Here is a 25,208-nt window from a genome sequence, read left to right as displayed (position 1 = left end):
GCCCGTCCATACCTCTTTATTCTGCATAGTTTGCTGAAACCGCCATCTCCGCTTCAGCGCCTCTTTCTCCACACCCTTGTCCATCAAAGTGTAGAGAGATTTGCGAAGCATGAGGTCTCTGTCATGAAAGCCCCACATCCCTGAAACAAGAAGGCGAGAACAGTCAGGGACTGAAGGCTTTGAATTCTGGTTTCCGGTTCTATAAAACGCAGACTCACCAAGAGAGGCCGCGTGCAGCAAGCAGTTCCCATCGCCTGTCGTTGCCAAAGGGAGGAGCCTCTGGTATGACGGGTCCACCTGTGTCCACCAGTTGAGGCGACCTGTGAAGACAGGAAATTCACTATCATTAGGAGGATGTAAAACCTGGAAGCTGTACAGAAATGAAATGAGAGGATGAAGGACTGGACACCAATACTTTATGCTCCCTGCAGCTGATCGTTTCCCCGTTACTGACTTACCATGACTTGTTCTGCATGTGTGGGGGCAGCCATTTTGGCAGAGGAGCAGGGCTTTTCTGTCACGTCAGAGCTGCCCCCCATCATGACTGGTGAGGGAATATATTTAAAAAGAAAACAGGAGTGGTGCAGAAAGCAGAGAAGTAGAAGATTAGAGATGGATGTTTATTCACCTCATATTATGGAGAATGTAACAGAAAAAGATGGATCACCCCAAACATCCAGGTGGTGAGGAATGAAAGTGTTACTAAACCCACAGCAGTACAATCAGTCTGTAGATGCAGTAAAGCATGCTTGTTATACTCACTGTGGAAAATAAGAGGTTAATCCTCTGCATTGTATAAAAAGGAGGTTTGATCTCGTCTTCTCTGATCCTTCCCTTTTTCTACTGTCCCCAATCCATCTGCTTATAGAACAGAACCTTGGGGGCAAGCTGCACATGCTCAGTTTGGGGTGTATGGCTAGTTTTTTTGTTTTTCTTTCTTGGGAAAGAGCATGTGATCAGCACATAGCCAATCAGTGCTGTCCAGACAGAGGGTCAGGGGTTATGCAGCCTCATAGGACACTCAGGAGAGAATGAAAACTCCTACAAGCTTTAATCAGTGCTCAGCTGGACACTGATAGAAGTCACAAGACTGCTCTAACTACTGATGAAAAAAGGTATTTAGCAGTTTATATTTACTATAATTGCATTTCAATGTTGTGTGTACTGTGGGAGACCAGATATAGTGGTCCTGGGTTTAGTAACACTTCAAGACCAGAGATCTCACTGTCTGAGTATGCAACACATACAAATGCAGAGGCTTGTCCAACCCCCCCAGACCCCCCACCTGTAGCTAAACTCCACTTTCGTACAGATAGATCCCTTAACCACAAGCCTACAGGGCACTTTCACCCCCTTCCTGTACAGGCCAATTTCCAGCTTTCAGTGCGGTCACACCTTGAATGACAATTGTGCGGTCATGCAACACTGTACCCATATGAAATTTTTATCTTTTTTTGTGACAGAGCTTTCTTTTGGTGGTATTTAATCACCTCGGGGTTTTTTATTTTTTCTTAAACCGAAAACCACTGAAAATTTTTTAAAAAAAAATGTTTTTTCTTAGTTTTTGTTATGTGATTTTTCTCCTTCACTAATGTGCGCTAATGAAGCTGCAGTGATGGGCACTGATGGGGACACTGATGAGGAGGCACTGATAGGTAACACTGATGGGCATTGACAGGCATTACTGATGGGCACTGAAAGGCAGCACTGATAGGCATTGATAGGTGGCACTGATGGGTGACACTGAAAGGCAGCTCAGATGGGCACTGATATGTGGCATTGATGTGCACTGGTAGGCACTGATATGTTGCATTGATGTGGCACTGATGGGCTCTGGCACGAGGCACTGATGGACACTGACAGGTGGCACTGCTGGGGCTACACTGATCATCAGGGCACACTGATCATCAGTGCCCTGATGATCAGTGTACATGTCCTCTCCGTGGAATGCCGATTACCGGCATTCCACGGAGGGGACACGTGTGACAGCTCGTGGGGAGAGAAATGCCGATAACCGGCATTTCCCTGTTTGCATGTGATCAGCTGTGATTGGACACAGCTGATCACATGACCGAGCCGACATCTTCAGCTCTTTCCGTGATCAGTGATCCGTTGTGTCCGAGGGACACAGTGCACCGCCGATCGCCACGCTGCGTGCTCCCTGAGCCGTGCATGCGTGGTGAGAATAGAAGGACGTAACTACCTTGCGTCCATCATATTACTATATGGCGGGCGGGAGGTGAGTAACCAGTTGCCTTCCAAGCCTATTCTGACACTTCTCTCCTATATCATTGTTTTCTGCTAGAAAAATACTTACAACCCCCAAACGATATATATATTTTTAGGCAGAGGCCCTAGAGAATAAAATGTTGGGTGTTGCAATTTTTTTTTTTTTAGTCACGCGATATTTGTGCAGCGGTTTTTCAAAAAAAAACAATTTAATGAGTTTTATATTTTACCAAACAAGTGGGTATTATATTTTGTTTTTCTGCATTAAGTGATAATGTTACGCTGAGTAAATAGATACCAAATATGTCACGCTTTAAAATTGCGCAAATGATGTTTGCATATGATTACAGGACTGACGCATATGCGGGGACTTTTTTTTTTTTTAATTTTAGACTGTCCCTTTAATTTCTTTTTTTGTCATCTGAGGGAATGTAAATATTCACTTACATTGCATTGCAATAGACAGTGACAGGTCCACTTTGCTGAGCAATCTATTAGATCCCAGATCTCTCCTCTGCCCTTCAAAGCTTTGGATCGTACCAAGATCAGTATAAACTGAGTGAGGCATACGGGATTGGGGGAGTGAGGCATACGGGATTGGGGGAGTGAGGCATACGGGATTGGGGGAGTGAGGCATACGGGATTTGGGGAGTGAGGCATACGGGATTGGGGGAGTGAGGCATACGGGATTGGGGGAGTGAGGCATACGGGATTGGGGGAGTGAGGCATACGGGATTGGGGGAGTGAGGCATACGGGATTGGGGGAGTGAGGCATACGGGATTGGGGGAGTGAGGCATACGGGATTGGGGGAGTGAGGCATACGGGATTGGGGGAGTGAGGCATACGGGACTGGGAGGGAGCGAGCGAGGCGGAGGACGGGATTGGGGGAGCGAGCGAGGCGGCGGACGGGATTGGGGGAGGGAGCGAGCGAGGCGGCGGACGGGATTGGGGGGGGGAGCGAGCGAGGCGGCGGACGGGATTGGGGGGGGGAGCGAGCGAGGCGGCGGACGGGATTGGGGGGGGGAGCGAGCGAGGCGGCGGACGGGATTGGGGGGGGGGAGCGAGCGAGGCGGCGGACGGGATTGGGGGGGGGAGCGAGCGAGGCGGCGGACGGGATTGGGGGGGGGGAGCGAGCGAGGCGGCGGACGGGATTGGGGGGGGGGGAGCGAGCGAGGCGGCGGACGGGATTGGGGGGGGGGGAGCGAGCGAGGCGGCGGACGGGATTGGGGGGGGGGAGGGAGCGAGCGAGGCGGCGGACGGGATTGGGGGGGGGGGGAGGGAGCGAGGCGGCGGACGGGATTGGGGGGGGGGGGAGGGAGCGAGGCGGCGGACGGGATTGGGGGGGAGCGAGCGAGGCGGCGGACGGGATTGGGGGGGGAGCGAGCGAGGCGGCGGACGGGATTGGGGGGGGAGCGAGCGAGGCGGCGGACGGGATTGGGGGGGGAGCGAGCGAGGCGGCGGACGGGATTGGGGGGGGAGCGAGCGAGGCGGCGGACGGGATTGGGGGGGGAGCGAGCGAGGCGGCGGACGGGATTGGGGGAGTGAGGCATACGGGATTGGGGGAGTGAGGCATACGGGATTGGGGGAGTGAGGCATACGGGGAGTGAGGCATATGGGACTGGGAGGGAGCGAGCGAGGCGGCGGACGGGATTGGGGGAGCGAGCTAGGCGGCGGACGGGATTGGGGGAGGGAGCGAGCGAGGCGGCGGACGGGATTGGGGGAGGGAGCGAGCGAGGCGGCGGACGGGATTGGGGGAGGGAGCGAGCGAGGCGGCGGACGGGATTGGGGGAGGGAGCGCGCGAGGCGGCGGACGGGATTGGAGGGGGGAGGGAGCGAGCGAGGCGGCGGACGGGATTGGAGGGGGGAGGGAGCGAGCGAGGCGGCGGACGGGATTGGGGGGGGGGGGAGGGAGCGAGCGAGGCGGCGGACGGGATTGGGGGGGGGGGAGGGAGCGAGCGAGGCGGCGGACGGGATTGGGGGGGGAGGGAGGCGGCGGACGGGATTGGGGGGGGGGAGGGAGCGAGGCGGCGGACGGGATTGGGGGGGGGGAGGGAGCGAGGCGGCGGACGGGATTGGGGGGGGAGCGAGCGAGGCGGCGGACGGGATTGGGGGGGGAGCGAGCGAGGCGGCGGACGGGATTGGGGGGGGAGCGAGCGAGGCGGCGGACGGGATTGGGGGGGGAGCGAGCGAGGAGGCGGACGGGATTGGGGGGGGAGCGAGCGAGGAGGCGGACGGGATTGGGGGGGGAGCGAGCGAGGCGGCGGACGGGATTGGGGGGGGAGCGAGCGAGGCGGCGGACGGGATTGGGGGGGAGCGAGGCGGCGGGCGGGATTGGGGGGGAGCGAGGCGGCGGGCGGGATTGGGGGGGGAGCGAGGCGGCGGGCGGGATTGGGGGGGGAGCGAGGCGGCGGGCGGGACTGGGGGGGGAGCGAGGCGGCGGACGGGACTGGGGGAGGGAGCGAGCGAGGCGGCGGACGGGACTGGGGGAGGGAGCGAGCGAGGCGGCGGACGGGATTGGGGGAGGGAGCGCGCGAGGCGGCGGACGGGATTGGAGGGGGGAGGGAGCGAGCGAGGCGGCGGACGGGATTGGAGGGGGGAGGGAGCGAGCGAGGCGGCGGACGGGATTGGGGGGGGGGGAGGGAGCGAGCGAGGCGGCGGACGGGATTGGGGGGGGGAGGGAGCGAGCGAGGCGGCGGACGGGATGGGGGGGGGAGGGAGCGAGCGAGGCGGCGGACGGGATGGGGGGGGGGGAGGGAGCGAGCGAGGCGGCGGACGGGATTGGGGGGGGAGGGAGGCGGCGGACGGGATTGGGGGGGGGAGGGAGCGAGGCGGCGGACGGGATTGGGGGGGGGGAGGGAGCGAGGCGGCGGACGGGATTGGGGGGGGAGCGAGCGAGGCGGCGGACGGGATTGGGGGGGGAGCGAGCGAGGCGGCGGACGGGATTGGGGGGGGAGCGAGCGAGGCGGCGGACGGGATTGGGGGGGGAGCGAGCGAGGCGGCGGACGGGATTGGGGGGGGAGCGAGCGAGGAGGCGGACGGGATTGGGGGGGGAGCGAGCGAGGAGGCGGACGGGATTGGGGGGGGAGCGAGCGAGGCGGCGGACGGGATTGGGGGGGGAGCGAGCGAGGCGGCGGACGGGATTGGGGGGGAGCGAGGCGGCGGACGGGATTGGGGGGGAGCGAGGCGGCGGGCGGGATTGGGGGGGGAGCGAGGCGGCGGGCGGGATTGGGGGGGGAGCGAGGCGGCGGACGGGACTGGCGGGGAGCGAGGCGGCGGACGGGACTGGAGGGGGAGCGAGGCGGCGGACGGGACTGGGGGGGGAGCGAGGCGGCGGACGGGACTGGGGGGGGAGCGAGGCGGCGGACGGGACTGGGGGGGGAGCGAGGCGGCGGACGGGACTGGGGGGGGAGCGAGGCGGCGGACGGGACTGGGGGGGGAGCGAGGCGGCGGACGGGACTGGGGGGGGAGCGAGGCGGCGGACGGGACTGGGGGGGGAGCGAGGCGGCGGACGGGACTGGGGGGGGAGCGAGGCGGCGGACGGGACTGGGGGGGAGCGAGGCGGCGGACGGGATTGGGGGGGAGCGAGGCGGCGGGCGGGATTGGGGGGGGAGCGAGGCGGCGGGCGGGATTGGGGGGGGAGCGAGGCGGCGGGCGGGACTGGGGGGGGAACGAGGCGGCGAAAGGGACTGGCGGGGAGCGAGGCGGCGGACGGGACTGGGGGGGGAGCGAGGCGGCGGACGGGACTGGGGGGGGAGCGAGGCGGCGGACGGGACTGGGGGGGGAGCGAGGCGGCGGACGGGACTGGGGGGGGAGCGAGGCGGCGGACGGGACTGGGGGGGGAGCGAGGCGGCGGACGGGACTGGGGGGGGAGCGAGGCGGCGGACGGGACTGGGGGGGGAGCGAGGCGGCGGACGGGACTGGGGGGGAGCGAGGCGGCGGACGGGACTGGGGGGGAGCGAGGCAGGCGGCGGACGGGACTGGGGGGGAGCGAGGCGGCGGACGGGACTGGGGGGGAGCGAGGCAGGCGGCATAAAATATGGGTTTGTTGCAGAATTGCACTTATCCTTTAAATAAACTTCCTAAAATAAAGACGACCGTCAAAACAAAAATCAGCAGAAAGTCTGTAAGTAGAACGGGTCCATAAATATTGATTGAAAAGAGACGTCCAACTCCCGGCCTCAATTGTTTACTGGCATTTCTGGAAAATTCTGTTTATTCAGCTCAGTTGAAGCAGAAGGTTAGCATTATTAAAATGTCACAGTACTTCCGACACAGCCGCTGATTTGCATTCCTGCGTGCGCTACGACGTCCGGAACAGTTTTCCATTTAAAAACCCCCCCCAAAAAAAACAAAAGCAAAAAAAAACTTCAGAGCTGCGGCCCCAACCAGAAGCCAGGAGGAGATAAGATGGCAGATATCAGGGGAAGGAATCACCCGCCTGGTAAAAGGGCTCCTGGGGACAATACGGCCACAATGAATCCGTGGGGTTATTTTCCCTCCGTATATCTGCAGCCAAATGGAAGAGGTCCAGGAGAGAGGTGGAGAGTAATACGGCCCTGCCAAGCAGGCGGAGGCTGCAGTGCACTGCGGGATTAACCCTCTGCCACACCTCAACCAATCCGTTATCCCCACACACCTGAAAACCTTTTACAATCAGGAAACAGACACAAAGTTTAAAGAAGAACTCCGGGTATGGACATTCTATACATAGTTACATTGGTCCAGTATGTACATACCATACCTGTGGGATCCCCCTAGAAGCTGGAAATCACTGTAGCAGATACTGTTACTCCTGTGATCTCCGCTTGCTTTTCGGTCCCGTGTTGAGCAGTTGCCCCGCAGCATTCTCACAACAGAAGGTCAGCCATTCAAGGGTGCCATTCAGAGACCACTGTGCATTTTCTCAATGAATGCAAAGGGTTCTCTGATTGGATGAAGTAGAGAGGTTGGACAGTGACTTCAGGAAGAAGAGAACGACGGAGGAAGATTTTTAAGGGATAAAAAAAAAAAATCAGCACAAGGGACAAATCATACCAAGCTATGTCCCTTGTGCTAATTTTTTTTGTTTTTGATTTTAGCTAAGCTCAGGCTTTACAAAAAGGTTTTTTACAACCTGGAAAAGGGAGAACATTTAGTGGCGGATTGGGACTGGGGGGTGGTTATTACAGCCCAGACAGAGATGCCTTTCTGTTTTCCGATGTTGCTTGGGGGGCTAATGTCAGAGTTGGACTTTATCGCCTCACACAATACCACAGCAACAATGTCAATCCACTGTTAGGCCTCATGCACACAGGACATTTTGAACTCTGCTTTAAGAGGGGTTTTATTTTTTTTTATGCCGCTAGACACCCCTGTTATTGTCAGCTTATGTGTCCCTGCACACATGGGCATTTGCAGGTGTACAAAAGAGGCAGAAAAAAATAAAAAAAAACCCGGAGGGGGCAGTGAATTCAGGAGAGCAGTGTTCCAGTGTCAAAAAATGCTTGCTGTGCCTCAATACGTGTTTAAAATGGGCTTTATCACTAGGCGCATCAAAAGCGCTTGGGCATTCATTCCAATGGGCAGAACAAATTCATATTGTGGCCAATGGAATGAACGTTTACAAAGCTTTAGGCAAGTTAATGCTTTTAAAAACCCATTGAAAAAGGAGTTCCGTTAAGCTGACTGCTTTCCCCTTTAAGAAACGGTCCTCTTTAGCATGTAGTGGGATGGAGATTGTAAGCTCCCAGGATCAGGGCCCTCCTATCCCTCTTGTATTGAACTGTATTGTTGCTGTATTGTCTCCCACTATATTGTAAAGTGCTGAGAAAACTGTTGGCGCCATATAAATCCTGTATAATAATAATAATAATAATAATGGAGATATCAGGCCTGGCTTGGCTCTGCCTGACATGGCAGCTGCTTAATTGTTGTGGCAATAATGCCAACTCAGTACTAGTAGCCAAACCAAATACCAAGGAGGAACCACAAGCAACTGTTTGAGTCAACAGAAAGAAAAGAAAAAATGTTATTTATGTCAGCCTGGCTCCCAGTACACTGCAGCTTGATGACGTTAGATATCAATGCCGAGTGTCAGAGGAGATATGAACAGTGGTGGAGGAGTCACGTGGGCAAGAAGAAAAGTGCCACTTCAGAATGCGCGTAACTAAGAGAACAGCCTGTGATGCAAGTGGAAACTCGGCCAAAGGGCTGTGTCGCTTAAAAAAATTAAATAAAATAATAAAAAATAAAATACTAATAAAATACTACTAATAATAAAATATTTATAATAATTAAAATATTTATAATAATATACTTATAATAATAAAAAAAATACTTATAATAATAATAATAAAATAATAATAATATTTATATATATATATATATATATATATATATATATATATATATACACACACACACACACACACAGTGGGGATTGAAAGTTTGGACACCTCAGCTAATAATGTGCATAAAGAAGCCAAGGAAAGATGGAAAAATCTCCAAAAGGCCTCAAATTACAGATTAGACATTCTTATAATATGTCAACAAAAGTTAGATTTTATTTCCATCATTTACACTTTCAAAATAACAGAAAACAAAAAAATGCAAAAGTTTGGGCACCCTGCAGAGTTAATATCTTGTACTGCCCCCTTTGGCAAGTATCGCAGCTTGTAAACACTTTTTGTAGCCAGCCAAGAGTCTTTCAATTCTTGTTTGAGGTATCTTTGCCCATTATTCCTTACAAAAGTCTTCCAGTTCTTTGAGATTTCTGGGCTGTCTGTCACGCACTGCTCTTTTAAGGTCTATCCATAGATTTTCAATTATGTTGAGGTCAGGAGATTGTGAAGACCATGGCAAAACCTTCAGTTTACGCCTCTTGATGTAATCCCCCGTGGATTTCGAGGTGTGTTTAGGATCATTATCCATTTGTAGAAGCCATCCTCTCTTTAACTTCAGCTTTTTCACAGATGGCATCAAGTTACCATCCAAAATTTGCTGAAATTTTATTGAATCCATTTTTCCGTCTACTCGTGAGATGTTCCCTGTGCCACTGGCTGCAACACAACCCCAAAGCATGATTGATCCAACTCCATGCTTAACAGTTGGACAGAGGTTCTTTTCATTAAATTCTGTGCCCCTTCTTCTCCAAACGTACCTTTGCTCATTCTGGCCAAAAAGTTCAATTTTACCCTCATCGGTCCACAGAACTTGTTACCAAAATGCATCAGGCTTGTCTATATGTTCATTTGCAAAGTTCAAACGATGATTTTTGTGGTGAGGACGTAGAAGAGGTTTCCTTCTGATGACTCTTCCATGAAGACCATATTTGTACAAGTATCTCTTTATAGTGGAATAGTGTACCACAACTCCAGTGTCTGCCAGATCTTTCTGGAGGGATCGTGCAGTCAAACGTGGGTTTTGAATTGTTTTTCCTCACAATCCTGCGAGCTGTTCTGTCTGATATTTTTCTTGGTCTTCCAGATCTTGCTTTAACTTCCACTGTTCCTGATGACTGCCATTTCTTAATTACATTCCGAACAGAGGATATTGACATCTGAAAACGCTTTGCTATCTTCTTATCACCTTCTCCAGCTTTGTGAGCGTCAACTATTTTCAGTTTCAGTTTTCTAGACAACTGCTTAGAAGAATCATTGGTGCTGATTGTTGGGGCAAGGTCAGATGAGTCTGGGCATTTAAAACCTTTGAGATTGACATCACCTGGTCTTCCCAGACGATGATTGAGAACAATCCATGACACTGGCAGGTCTCAGCTTGGCAAAGGGGGCAGTGCATGCTATAAATTCTGCAGGGTGCCCAAACTTTTGCAGACGCCATTTTTTTGTTTTCTGTTATTTTGAAAGTGTAAATGATGGAAATAAAATCTAACTTTTGTTGACATATTATAAGAATGTCTAATCTGTAATTTGATGCCTTTTGGAGATTTTTCCATCATTCCTTGGCTTCTTTATGCACATTAATACAAATTTTTAGCTGGGGTGCCCAAACTTTCGATCCCCACTGTATCTATATATATATATATATGTCACTCGAAAGATGAAGACAGAGAGGGAGAAAAATAGGGATTAATATAAAACGTATATTGATCTCTATTTCTCTCCCTCTCTGTCTTCATCTTTCGCTTTCTCTATAGATCAGCAGTAGGCAAACCTTTCTATTTGGGCTCCTTATCATGGTAGCCAAGGCAGCAACATGCAAGAGCCAGAGCACCGCGAAGAGCCAGAGCACCGCGAAGAGCCAGAGCACCGCAAAGAGCCAGAGCACCGCAAAGAGCCAGAGCACCGCAAAGAGCCAGAGCACCGCAAAGAGCCAGAGCACCGCGAAGCTGCATGCAGGCAGCCTATGTTAGCCAATGGAGACACAGCGTCTGTTTACCAAGCATGCAGGGATGGGTGCAAGGCCCCAAATGCAGACCAAATGTATTCGGACTGAACGCCTGTCCCTAACATGACTGTCAAAACGCAGATGTGCGGGTGAGTCTGTACAGTCATTGCGTCTCGACTGCATGCAGGTCCACCGTGCTCCAAAAAAACAAAACAAAACAAAACAAAAAAAAAACAGGCCCTCTGTTTTTTGGCTGAAGTGTCTGCACCACAAATTTTCAAGCAAAGGTTTCTGAAAATTGTTAGGGCCAGTTCACACTCCATGCGTTTCAGTTGCTTTTTTCTGCATCCAAAACGCACAGAAAGTAGATGATCTGGTTGTCAATGTCATAGTTCACATCAGTGCTTGCAGTTTCGGTTGCAGAAAAAAAAAGTAGAACAGGCTGCATTTTTTCTGCACAGAACTGTACTGGAGCGCAGTAAAACGCATCAAAAATGCACCAAAAGTGCACATGTCCCTATTTATATTGAAGAAAAAGAGGGGGAAAAAATGAACTGGAAAGCATAAAAAATACACTGGAACCCATCAAAAAAGGCACCAGAACGCTTCAAACACGCATGCAAAAACACATCCGGAACGCATCTGGACTGCATTTCTATAGTATCGGCCCCTTAGGGCTAGTTCACATTAGATGCAGTTCAGTGCTCTTTTTTCTGCATCAAAAATGCATGCACAGTGTTTTCCATGTATTTCAATGGCCCTAGTTCACACCAGTGCAGTCAGTTCCCAGTCCATGCTGCATTTTTTCTGCACAGAACCATACTGGAACACAGCAAGCTGCATCAAAACTGCACTGCAACTGCGCGTGGTGCGAACTGTAAGCAAAAATGTATCCGGAGTGCGTTTTTTGTAGTGAGAACTGGCCCTTCGAACCAATAAAAGTCATTGAAACAGAAAAAAAAAAAAGCAACTCCTGCTCTTTGTGTGAATGAGCCCTTTCTCTGCCTATACGCAGGCTCTTGTATGCTCATTGTTCAGGCAGAGAGAGGAATGTGAGCAGGCAGTACGCATGCCATCAGCCAGGTCCAAGATGATTCTGGGGCGTTAAAAATGCCCCTCAAATGCCTGCTCTCCACGCTAGTGTAAACTAAGCCGAACACTAGAGGGGCGTTTTGTAGGAGTTTGAAATGTAGTCACGTGAGAAGCGAAAGGTAAACAAACAAGAACGCTGAACGGAGGTTTCATCAGCTTTTGTGGGCCTAACAACTCTGGAGCTCCACTAATTACCCAGCAGACACTGCTCCGCATTGGTCACGAAAGCAGTGACATCATCCTCCAAGAATCTGCCAGCTACCCAAAAGCAGGTTGAACAACAGTGGGTGTCACTCCCTCCCTCCCCAGTGAAGGAGGGTTTGTTCATCAAATGAAAGGTCTGACATTCCTCTCCCACTATCAGAGGCTACATGTGGAGCAGCCGATTATTACCATCGTTATGATTGATGGACATAGCTCCGCCGTGATCTGTACAATGGGAGCCGGAACACGGGTGACTAATACCGGGACACATACCAAGGACATGTTCAGCCATGATTTCATGGAGCACAATGTACAGCTTCCTCCACACAAGTGCCCTGATTCAGTGCCTTCCATGAACTGCCACTCATTAAACAACTGCCTACCCTAAATGTCAACCCAATCAGATTTATTAATTATTATGTCAGATACTTATATAGCGCCGTCAGTTTACGCAGCACTTTACATATATATTGTACATTCACATCAGTCCCTAACCCTCAAGGGGCGTACAATCTAAGGTCCCTAACCCTCAAGGGGCCTACAATCTAAGGTCCCTAACCCTCAAGGGGTGTACAATCTAAGGTCCCTAACCCTCAAGGGGCGTACAATCTAAGGTCCCTGACCCTCAAGGGGTGTACAATCTAAGGTCCCTAACCCTCAAGGGGCGTACAATCTAAGGTCCCTAACTCACATTCATACATACACATACTAGGGACAATTTAGACAGGAGCCAATTCACCTTCCAGCATGTCTTTGGAGTGTGGGAGGAAACCGGAGTATCCGGAGGAAACCCACGCAGGCACAGGGAGAACATGCAAACTCCAAGCAGGTGGTGCCGTGGTTGGGATTTGAACCAACGACCCTAGTACTGCCAGGTAGAAGTGCTAACCATATATATATATATATATATATATATATATATATATATATATATATATATATATATATACATATATATATACACATATATATACACATATATAAACACATATATATATACACATATATATACACATATATATATACATATATATATACACACACACACACACACACACACACTGTACAGTTGCAAGAAAAAGTATGTGAACCCCTTGGGATTACGTGGAGTTTTGCATGAATTGGGCATAAAATGTGCTCTGAACGTCATCTAAGTCACAACAATAGAAGAACACAGTCTGCTGAACATAATACTACACAAACATTAGATGTTGCCATGGTTTAATTGCACATAACATGTAAACATTCACAGTGCAGGGAGGAAAAAGTATGTGAGGCTTTGGACTTAATAACTGGTTGACCCTCCTTTGGCAGCAATAACCTCAACCAAACGTTTCCTGTAGTTGCAGATCAGACCTGCACAACGATCTGGAGTCATTTTGGACCACTCCTCTTCACAAAACTGTTTCAGTGTAGCAATATTCTTGGGATGTCTGGTGTGAATCGCTCTCTTAAGGTCATGCCACAGCATTTCAATCGGGTTGAGGTCAGGACTCTGACTGGGCCACTCCAGAAGGCGTATTCTGTGCTGTTGCAGCCATTGCTTTGTTGAATGACTTGTATGCTTTGGGTCATTGTCCTGTTGCATCACCCATCCTCTGCGGGTCTTCAGTTGGCGGGCAGATGGTCGTACGTTTTCCTGCAAAATGTCTTGATAAACTCTGGAATTCATTTTCCCATCAATGACAACAATCCGTCCAGGCCCTCATGCAGCATTCTGCACTGTGCTCTTGCAGTCATTTTTACAGGATGACCACGCCTAGGGAGAGTAGCAACAGTGCTAAACTTTCTCCATTTGTAGACAGTCTGTCTTACCGTGGACACATGAACATCAAGGCTTTTGGAGATACTTTTGTAACCCTTTCCAGCTTCATGCAAGTCAACAATTCTTGATGGTAGGTCTTCTGAGAGCTCTTTTCTGCGAGGCATGGTTCACATCAGACAGTGCTTCTTGAAACCAGTAAACCCAAAACAGGTGTGTGTTTTTTTAAGGGCAGGATAGCTGTCAGCAACACATCCAATATCATCACACTGATTGGAGTCAAGGTTGGCTCACGCCTGGCTCCAATTATCTCTGGGAGAAGTCATTAAGCTAGGGCCTCACATACTTTTTCCTCCCTGCACTGTGAATGTTTACATGTTATGTGCAATTAAACCATGGCAACATCTAATGTTTGTGTGGTATTATGTTCAGCAGACTGTGTTCTTCTATTGTTGGGACTTAGATGACGTTCAGAGCACATTTTATGCCTAATACATGCAAAACTCCACGTAATCCCAAGGGGTTCACATACTTTTTCTTGCAACTGTAGTATAGTATTGTATATAGTATTGTATAGTATTGCTGTGTTTTGCTGTCATCTGCCATTTGCCTAAAGTTGAGTTTTGACACTTGCTGTATACCAACACATACACTGGGAGCGTGGAGAGATCTGCCCTGCAGATGCTCAGTAGATCACTCACCGGCATGCTCCAAGGCGACCAGCATGGACTGCTCAATGAGATCCCGCTCGATGAAGCTGCGGAAGTCATCGCTGTATACCGTCAGGTCTGGCAGCTGGAAGGTGCACACCGGCGTTTCCAGTGGGTGCTCGCTACCGCCGTTGCTGGAGACATGCGATCGGGCCAAGGAAACAATGGACGAGCTGGCGTGGGAGATGCCTCTAGATAGGCGTTTCTCTGCGGGACAAAAGGAGAAAAATGTGTCATAACAACTGCAGATCCAAAGAGAGCTACAACTACATGGAGGATGAAGGCGGACATATTATAAAAATATAACAAAAAATATAAAAAATGTTGTGGTTTTTGGTACATTTAAAATGTTTAAAGCCTGCAGGTTAATCGATGTTTTACAGAATGATAAATATACTCTTTATTCGCAGACTTTTACTGCGGGGTGCCTACGTTATATAAAAGCCCAACTCCTCCTTCCTCTGTGCCACCTCTCTGGCCTGGGCTGGTCCTCTGCTGACCAGAGTGGCTCTGATATACCAACATCCACACTCTCTACTTCAGCCTGGGTTCACACTGATGCGGTCCGGAATTTGCAGCGTTTTCTGTGCAAATTCAGAATCGCACCCCATTCATGCGAACCATTGTGGGTGTTTATGTTACGTTAATAACACCCCAAAATCGGTCCGCAAAACGCGATGTGCAGAATCGGATCGCATAGGTGTGAATACCCATGCGATCCGATTCTAGTGCGGGTCTAAAAAAAAGGGTCCTACACCTTTTTGGTGCGGATGCGGTGCGATTTGAGTCATGCATCATGTATGGCTCAAACTGCACCGCACGCAATTCGCATGTGATTTGCGCAGGAATGCGGTGCGGTTCCTGGCTAGGTTCACACCTATGAAGTTTGCATTTGACCAGTTTTGCATTGCGTTTTTGCACCTGAGTTTTTTTTTTTTGTTGCTAGGAAGATTTAAAACACAAAAAACGCATCAAAAAACCGCAATACTTGCTTTTCTGCAGCATTTCAAGTCTATAGAACCAAAAACGCAACTTTTGGCATTCAAAAAAGTCCCAGACCCTTTCCAAAAAACGCACCGGGTGAAAAACGCGGAGACGTGAACCTGTCCCATAGGAAATCAGGTTAAATGGACTGCACTGCAAAACGTTGCAGAAAACGCTCAGGTGTGAACCAAGGGTAACACAGAATGAATGAAGGGGCCCCGTGGCGATACCCCCTGATGGGGCGGGGCCATGATGCCCATTCATTCATAGTACGTCCTTAACCTAGAGATGATACAGAAGTACGAAAAAGCAGGAAGGAGGGGGAACAACTCCAGATTATAAGTAAGGATGGCAGCCTGAGCTGCTTTTGTTTTGTTTCACACTGCCTGGGGGCCAATTTACAAAAAAAAAAAAAAAAAGCTGGGGGTGGGGCTTTAAGGTTGCAAAACACGGCAATATGTTGCTCACTTTGCTTCCTGTATGTGGCTGCCAAACATTGGATGAGTTTCCTTTAGCAAGCTCAATAGATAGCAGGAGATTTGCTGGTGGTATTCACAGCATAGTAGTAAAAGGATTCAACATATATGTGACTTATGCCACCCATTGGATACAAGAGGTTATATAAAAAAAAGGTTTTTGTATGCTCAGGACTAAAATAAGTCAACTATCTTTTATATGTTAGGTTAAAATAAAACAAACAAAAAAAAACAACAAACACACATTTATAATTGTTCTTCAGGTATCATTCACGATTAGTACTTGCTTCCTGCTGGAAAATGTCACCCTTAGTCATGTAAACCCTGAGAGAAAACAGCAAAACCGCAGCGGCCTAACACATTATCCCAAAAAGACTGATTGTATTATAGAGGAAAACACACAAATGTGTGATGACAATTCTGGAGCAGCCAACTCAGGCTCCGATATCCACTCCGTGGGGCTCCGATCACACCTAGGCGGTTTGGGAGCACGACAGAGTCGCTACGATTCAGCCTGCAATCTCAAAACGCACTACAATCATAAACCGCAAGTTCAGGTGCCAATATTTTCATTGACACCTAAAACGTGATGCGACGTTGCTGCGACTGTTAGATGATTTATCACGCAGCAATTTCCGTAAATCGCTGCATGTGAAGCTTGTCACCCAAAAGAAGCTCTTGTTCCTTTCTGTGTGATAGATCATGGAACAATCCCGGCAACACCGCACTGCGTTTTAGATGCCATTGAAAAGAATGCATTTTGCGACTGCAGTGTGTTTTGAGATCGGAGGCAGAATCACTGCAATCCCAAAACGCCCACGTGTGAATGGGGCCTTAGTCCCGGTCCACACCGATACAAATCCGATGCGACATGAAAAGGCAAAGATTTGCACGGCATCAGAAAATACATTTGTTTTTATGAAGGACATGCACATCTATGTGATGCGATTTTGATCCAGTTATGTATTAAAAAAAAAAAGAAAAAAAAAAAAAAAAGGGTTCTGTGTGAGTTTCGAGTGATATGTTCCAAACTTGCACAGCACACAGTATAGTGGCATTCTGAGATAACTGTTCACATAGGATGCAATTCATAGCCAGTTTTGCATACAAGTGGCTGGAAGACAGAGTTGAATCGCACCTGAACACCTACCTTTGACAATGACTCTGAAAACTGACATGAAAATCACACTGCTTAAAGCAAACCCTGCTGCTTGCCCACAACCCAGAGCTGCATGTCTCGTCTTCAGGCCCAGATGGCGCCGTGGCCGCCCCTTCACGCCCACACGGCGCCGTGGCCGCCCCTTCACGCCCACACGGCGCCGTGGCCGCCCCTTCACGCCCACACGGCGCCATGGCCGCCCCTTCACGCCCACACGGCGCCATGGCCGCCTCCACGCAGAGACGGCGCCATGGCCGCCTCCACGCAGAGACGGCGCCATGGCAGCCTCCACGCAGAGACGGCGCCATGGCCGCCTCCACGCAGAGACGGCGCCATGGCCGCCTCCACGCAGAGACGGCGCCATGGCCGCCTCCACGCAGAGACGGCGCCATGGCCGCCTCCACACAGAGACGGCGCCATGGCCGCCACCACGCAGAACAAGGCAATATGCTGAGCAAACTGTTGGCGCTATATAAATCCTGTATAATAATAATAATGGTAAATCAGTAATGAGGAAAAGATCAGCGGCAGAAAGACGCATACGCAATACTGTCCTCTGTCTAGTCCTCTGCCTGCCTTAATTTTGGTCACGGCTTCAGCTCTTCATTAAAGCCCAAAATGGCCGGCATTCCCGCTATAACCGCTCCGTATCGCTGAGACGAGGCAAGAGCTCTGAAATCCCTCTGATTGCATAATGCCTGTTATTGCGACCTATAAACCAGGAACGTCTTGTCATCTACCCAACTGCTATACAGGTCTTCCACCATGAATGATCCTTGATGGGACCGGAATTCTTGTCATATTGTAAACGTCGGAGATAACCAGAATACCGGAGAAGGTTGCGGGCTTTTAGTGGGCCTGTCAATGGGCGGCATGTGTCAGACTGCATACAAACGGTTACTGGAGGAGCTTTACCAACTGACATTTCCTGTCCTCACCTGCCGCCGTCAGTGGGAGGCCTGTCTGTGTGTTCTATACCTTCTATTTTTTCCTTACTCCAAGTTTACACAGCGATCAAACAACCAAAGCCTTAAAAAATGTTTTTCACTCGAGGCATTCATGTGAAAGAGAACCAATCACAATGGGGCTTCTGCAGAGATTGAGTTTCATTCTTGAAATGATTACAGCTAAGCGAGCCTACGTACGGGAAATGTAAACTTCGCCTCACCGTGTCAGAGAATGACTGGAGCTCAGAGTCAGGCCTGGGTCACAGCAGGACGCGCCGTGCCGCAGCACACAGCAGGGCGCGCCGTGCCGCAGCACACAGCAGGGCGCGCCGTGCCGCAGCACACAGCAGGACGCGCCGTGCCGCAGCACACAGCAGGACGCACCGTGCTGCAGCACACTCATTTTTGGACTTAGTGGTTGTGAAAGATCCAGGTTTGTTTGATCTTAGTGCATACTCTGCATTAACCACTTCCTGTCCGGACACTTTCACCCCCTTCCTGCCCAGGCCAATTTTCAGCTTTCAGCGCTATCACACTTTGAATGACAATTGCGCGGTCATGCAACACTGTACCCATATGAATTTTTTAGCATTTTTTTTTGAGACAGATAAAACTTTATTTTGGTGGTATTTATTCATTACTGGGAGTTTTATTTTTTTGCTATATAAATGAAAGTCCAAACATTTTGAAAAAAAGTATTTTTCTTATAAAATTTTGCAAATAATCAATCTTTCTTCATAAATCTTGGCCTAAATGTATTCATCTATCTTTTTAATAAAAAAAAAACTAATTAGTTTTTTTATATATATATTATTTATGATTTTTTTTTTCTTAACAGTGTCACCCTAGCAGTGCAGTGTCACCATAGTGACACTGTACTGCTTGTAGGGGGTGATGAAAATTTTTTTCTTCTTTTTTTACACAGTGGAACACCGATCGTTGTACGGGACCTCTGTGTGAGGTCCCGATCATGTGATCACTGATTGGCCAATCAGTGATCACATGAAGAGTAGTAAGCAAGATGTCACTTCTGACATCATTGCTTAATACGTGTGAAATCTGTGAATGATCACAGAGGTCACATGGTACAGGGCTATTCACAACAGCCATGTACCATGTGACAAGCTGTGAACAATCACAGCTCACACAGTATTTCTCAATGGCTGCAAGAATGCAGCCAGAGAGAAGGAGAATTTATTGCTTTTACAGCCTTTATAGGTGTAAAAGCAATCAGTGTAAAAAAAAAAAAAAAAAAAAAAAGTCCTCATCACCCGCCACAAGTAGTATAGTGTCACTATGGTGACACTGTACTGCTAGGCTGACAGCATGTAAAAAACAAAAAAATAAACCAATATAATAAAATAAAAATGCAAACAAATTATAATTTTTGATTATAAACTAATTTGGGTTATTTTTACGAAAAGATAACTGAATACATTTTGGCCAAGATTTATGAAGAAAGATTATTTATTTTCAAAATTTTATAAGAAAAACTTTTCAAACTTTTTGGACTTTTTCATTTATATAGCAAAAACAATAAAAATCCCAGGGCTGAATAAATACCACCAAAATAAAGTTTTAGTGTGAGTGGAACTCCGTCTTAATAAATGGTGGAGGGCAAAATGAAGCTACTAGACTGAGCCATAAAACTGGCATCCAGGCTGGAAGTCAATGATGTTGTACAACTAAACCCGAGGCTAGCTATAGATACGAGACAGCGCTGTGAAATCCTAACCCCGTACTCGCCTCCTCTGTGACATTTGCTGCATAAACACTCATGCTTTCAGAAGCTTGGCACGCACGGTCATCCCCCTGTAAATACCGCAGATACAGACTCTTACTACAGGGGGGTACAATATCAATTACCGTATTTTTCGCTCCATAAGACGCACCTGACCATAAGACGCACCCTAGGTTTTAGAGGCAGAAAACAGGGAAAAAAAAATTCTGAACTAATGGACTGCAGACATAGTAGAGGAGATGACCAGAGACTGCGGACAGTACAGGGATGACCAGAGACTGCGGACAGTACAGGGATGACCAGAGACTGCGGACAGTACAGGGATGACCAGAGACTGCGGACACAGTACAGGAGATAACCAGAGACTGCGGACAGTACAGGAGATGACCAGAGACTGCGGACAGTACAGGAGATGACCAGAGACTGCGGACAGTACAGGAGATGACCAGAGACTGCGGACAGTACAGGAGATGACCAGAGACTGCGGACAGTACAGGGATGACCAGAGACTGCGGACAGCACAGGGATGACCAGAGACTGCGGACAGCACAGGGATGACCAGAGACTGCGGACAGTACAGGAGATGACCAGAGACTGCGGACAGCACAGGAGATGACCAGAGACTGCGGACAGCACAGGAGATGACCAGAGACTGCGGACAGCACAGGGATGACCAGAGACTGCGGACAGTACAGGGATGACCAGAGACTGCGGACAGTACAGGGATGACCAGAGACTGCGGACAGTACAGGGATGACCAGAGACTGCGGACAGTACAGGGATGACCAGAGACTGCGGACAGTACAGGGATGACCAGAGACTGCGGACAGTACAGGGATGACCAGAGACTGCGGACAGCACAGGGATGACCAGAGACTGCGGACAGTACAGGAGATGACCAGAGACTGCGGACAGCACAGGAGATGACCAGAGACTGCGGACAGCACAGGAGATGACCAGAGACTGCGGACAGTACAGGGATGACCAGAGACTGCGGACAGTACAGGGATGACCAGAGACTGCGGACAGTACAGGAGATGACTGCTGACCTTTGGGGAGGGAGGGGGAGCGGGTACCTGAATTTGACAGGTACCCGCTCTTACTTCCGCAGAGTTTTTTTTTTTATCTTACCTGTTCCTCGATCCAGCCGCACGCTGTCTTCCCGGCTTTCTGTAGTGTGGGCGCTCGTCGGACAGCCGGATGCCCAGGGCGCATGCGCGAGAAGCGCTGCGCTTTGTGATTGGTCCGGCGGCTTCTGGGATCTGTCATGTGTCCCAGGTACCGCCTTACCATTCACAAAGAGCACCGCTTCTTCCGCATGCGCACTTGGGTCCCGGCTGTCACGCACACTACAGAAGCCGGGAAGACAGCGCGCCGCTGGATAGAGGGACAGGTAAGGTCCCACTGCCGAGCTGAGCGGCCGGCCCGGTATTCTGACACGGCGGCGGTGGAAATACCAGTCCGGCCGCTCTATATTCGCTCCATAAGACGCATTGACATTTTCCCCCCTTTTTTGGGGGAAAAAAAGTGCGTCTTATGGAGCGAAAAATACGGTAGCTGTGAAATCCATTCCAGCCTACAGAATACTCCCTCTATTCTGATTGGCCCAGAGGTGTCTGCAGCAGTCCAGGAGAACTCACACACGTGCAATCATTCCCCTGACCTGATGTGGATCATCTCATGTCAACAGGTGACCTACATCATGAGCCTTGCAGAGTGCTGTCTGCCAAACCAAACCTAACCAGTAAAACAAAAAAACAAAAAAAAACAAAACAACAAACACAAAAATAACAAACAAAAACAAACAAAAAACAAAACAAACGGAAAAAAAAAAACAAGCAAAAAACAAAACAAAAACAACAAACAAAACACAAACACAATCCCACATAGGTTAAAAAAAAGAAATTCACCTTGTATATCATCTTGCCGCTGCAGCGCTGGCCTCATGGGTCGAGCTGAGTCTTGGGGTTTGTAACTTCGAGGGTCGTTGAAGTTTTGGGCTGGGCCGCCAGCATGTGGCTGCCGTAGCTGATCGTAGTCATTGACTGCTGCGTTGAAGTCCCATTTCTTACCTAAGACAAAAGCAAAAAAAACGTATATCATTAGAAACTCGGGATTTCATTCTCCGACAATCATGTCTCCTTAATACGTCTTGGCCGCCATTTTGTTGGTGGGTTTAGATTTTAAAGCATTTGTTCAGGCTATTAAAAAAAAACAGGAGCACAACTATTGTGGATTCGGTTTCAACACAGGAAAGAAAATAGAAATAATAACAATAAGTCACAGATCGATGTCCAAAGAAACTACAAAGAGGATAATATGCAACCAGTGGCCGTGGGAATAATAGGCGTAGTGGCATTGAGACCGCGTCCTGATCACTGATTCAACATGGGATCATTATGTTGGTGCTTTACTCTATAACACGACAAGAACATTTATGCACTAATGCCGGCCATACATGGGTTGAAATTCGACCGATTTTTCGACCGAAAATCGGACCCAAGAATAATCGGCCCATTTTCGCTCTGTTAGTGGGTCAGCGGCAGCGGCCGATTTTTGTGGTTCCTCCCCTTTTCGGTGTTGGAAAATTTGTGAAAAACTACCGATTTTTGACTCGATGGTCAAATCGTACGATCGTTTTCCCGTAAAGAATATGCGCATGAGCCGTGACCTGGAAGGAACAGAAGTTTCGCCTGTTATATAGGGTGAACTTTATGACTTGGTCGGCCGATTTTCGAAATCATTGGAGGCACCATCGGATTACCGAGCGAACTACGTTTTTGATTTTTGGACGAAAAAGTGTTCGGAATTCGAACCATGAATGGTCTGCATTAGAGCTTCCAATCTAGGAGATATTATGAATGTGTAATTTTAGATTATAAAAACAAAGTAAAAAAAATTTAAAAGGGACCAATGGATTATCGAGCGAACAACATTTTAGATTTTTGGACGAAAAATAGTTCGGAATTCGACCCATGTATGGCCTGCATAAGGCAGGGGTGTCAAACTGGCGGCCCTTCAGCTGTTGCGAAACTACAAGTCCCATCATGCCTCTGCCTTTGGGAGTCATGCTTGTAACTGTCAATCTTGCAATGCCTCATGGGACTTGTAGTTTGGCAACAGCTGGAGGGCCGCCAATTTGACACCCGTGCATTAAGGTAACAAACCTTTAACCCCTTCACGCCGGCGCCTTCCAGCACTTTAAGGGGTTTCTGACATCAGGAGGCGGGGAGGGGTTTAGAGTCATGTGACCGCTATGATTGGCTGTCATGATCGGAAAGGTCGGGAACGTTCCGTGGGACGCCGACACGTGCTGGGTGTGCCCAGGGTGCGCGTTCTCAGCATGTTTGTTTACAAATGTTAAGCAAATATGCGGCCGCTTGGTATCAGCCACTGAGAGGCCGCATATTTGCGTACTGTTGGCGAAGAGGTTAATAAAATACATAATATTTCTGCCCACAAAGTCACGATAAAAACGCACGTTTTTCAGCATTTTTGCGTTAGCGTTTAGCTGTGTGTTTTTACACCCCCCAAATGGTTATAAAAAAAAAAAATTCCAAAAATGCTGATTTGCTGCGTTAGAACGTTTTACAGCTAAAAAACGTCTCTAGATACCACCTAGTTCTGGGTTTTTCTTTCCAGCCAAAAAATGCTGATTAATCCCTTCGCGCCGGCGCCTCCCAGCCCTGTAGGAGTTTCAGAAGCTAGGAGGCGGGGCTTAGGGTCATGGCGGTCACATGATCGTGAAAGGTCCCGATCGAAAGAGGAGATTGGAACCTGTGAGTACCGTATGTGTGTGCTGGGAGCGGGCGGGGTGCGCGCTCATGTCCTTTTTTTAATAGAATACAAATGAGCGGCGCTCTGTCTAGGCCGGGAGGCCGCACATTTGCGTTCGGCCTGCATGAGGAGGTTAAAGCCTGTGTGTGTATGGACACATAGGATAACATGCTGGGGGGGTTTACTGGCTGTAGGAAGAAAGAAAAAAAAAGCCAAAAAGCAGCCGCTGTAAAAAAAAGTCCAGCGTGCACGAGGTCTTGGAGGTAAAAGTTTTTCTAGCTGCATGTGTTTGGATCTATTAAAGCAGCTACTGCGTTTCAAACCGTGAATATCCCTGAACTGACATATACCCAACAACGAAGGACAGCACTTTGCATTTGAAAACCCATTCTCCATGGTGTCACCCACAGCCTTCCTTGTTCTGACACCTAAGTGCCTGTGTCTGACATCAGCAGATGAAGCAGTCTCTCCATGATTAAATCTCACTCTATAGCAGTGACACCCGCCTGATTGATATCCTCTGCAAACACATGTGCAGCTCTTGTCTGCATGGAGGATGACGGATCCTGTTCATGACAACTGACTGTTACCCGCAGAGCTTTGACACTCACCACCAAAAACAAGGATCTCCAGAAAACCGTTACACAATATAGGAAGCAGAACTAAAAGGCAAAACATTTTTTTTTTTACATTTTGGACACAGTGGAGATGGATTAGAACCCCCGCCAGGTGTTTATTGCCATCTGTGCCCCCATTAGGGAGACTCCCCCTCTCTACTGGTCCTGTTTATTATCAAAAGTGAAAGTAAAAGAAAACCCCACATTTTGGGTCGTCCCCAGAGAAGTACTAAAGGGGAAATCTTTCAATGGGGACACTAGTCCTAAAGGCCTGAGGGTCCCCAAGGAATTTCCTCTCACTTCCTGTGTTGGCTATGGGACAGGAAGTGAAGGAAAATCTCTCCAATGGGACACAGATGGAAAAACAACCCTTACAGGGGCTATGACCTTCCCTTGTTCTATCCAGAATGAAAAAAAAAAAAAAAAAGGTTTTGCCTATAAAGGGTCCGGGGAGACCAGATATAGTGAATGCAGGGTCCGGGGAGAGCGGATATAGTGAATGCAGGGTCCGGGGAGAGCGGATATAGGGAATGCGGGGTCCGGGGAGAGCGGATATAGGGAATGCGGGGTCCGGGGAGAGCGGATATAGGGAATGCGGGGTCCGGGGAGACCAGATATAGTGAATGCAGGGTCCGGGGAGACCAGATATAGTGAATGCAGGGTCCGGGGAGACCAGATATAGTGAATGCAGGGTCCAGGGAGAGCGGATATAGTGAATGCAGGGTCCGGGGAGACCGGATATAGTGAATGCAGGGTCCGGGGAGACCGGATATAGTGAATGCAGGGTCCGGGGAGACCGGATATAGTGAATGTAGGGTCCGGGGAGAGCGAATATAGTGAATGCAGGGTCCGGGGAGACCAGATATAGTGAATGCAGGGTCCGGGGAGACCAGATATAGTGAATGCAGGGTCCGGGGAGACCAGATATAGTGAATGCAGGGTCCGGGGAGACCAGATATAGTGAATGCAGGGTCCGGGGAGACCAGATATAGTGAATGCAGGGTCCGGGGAGACCAGATATAGTGAATGCAGGGTCCGGGGAGACCAGATATAGTGAATGCAGGGTCCGGGGAGACCAGATATAGTGAATGCGGGGTCCGGGGAGACCAGATATAGTGAATGCAGGGTCCTAGGAGACCAGATATAGTGAATGTAGGGTCCGGGGAGACCAGATATAGTGAATG

At 49.4% G+C, this 25,208-nt stretch overlaps 1 protein-coding gene across 2 annotated transcripts in view; it reads right to left on the bottom strand.

Moving 5' to 3' along the window:
• Positions 1 to 25,208, bottom strand: part of LOC149450916 (OTU domain-containing protein 7B-like) — a 138,741-nt gene that overhangs the window by 32,904 nt on the left and 80,629 nt on the right. For both annotated transcript variants that reach the window (XM_089691266.1, XM_089691267.1), the window contains exons 2-5: positions 21,541 to 21,702; positions 14,315 to 14,530; positions 219 to 320; positions 13 to 140 (exon numbers count right to left, since the gene is read on the bottom strand). In XM_089691266.1, the coding sequence (XP_089547392.1) occupies positions 13 to 140; positions 219 to 320; positions 14,315 to 14,530; positions 21,541 to 21,702 (608 nt within the window). The remainder of the gene's footprint in view (positions 1 to 12; positions 141 to 218; positions 321 to 14,314; positions 14,531 to 21,540; positions 21,703 to 25,208) is intronic.

Source organism: Staurois parvus, unplaced genomic scaffold (genome assembly GCF_062004578.1).
Source record: "Staurois parvus isolate SC_StPar_1 unplaced genomic scaffold, SC_StPar_1.0 ptg000559l, whole genome shotgun sequence".
In the NCBI taxonomy this organism is placed as follows: Eukaryota; Metazoa; Chordata; class Amphibia; order Anura; family Ranidae; genus Staurois; species Staurois parvus.
Note: the sequence above shows the minus strand (reverse complement) of the source record. Positions and strands in the feature narration are given on the sequence as shown.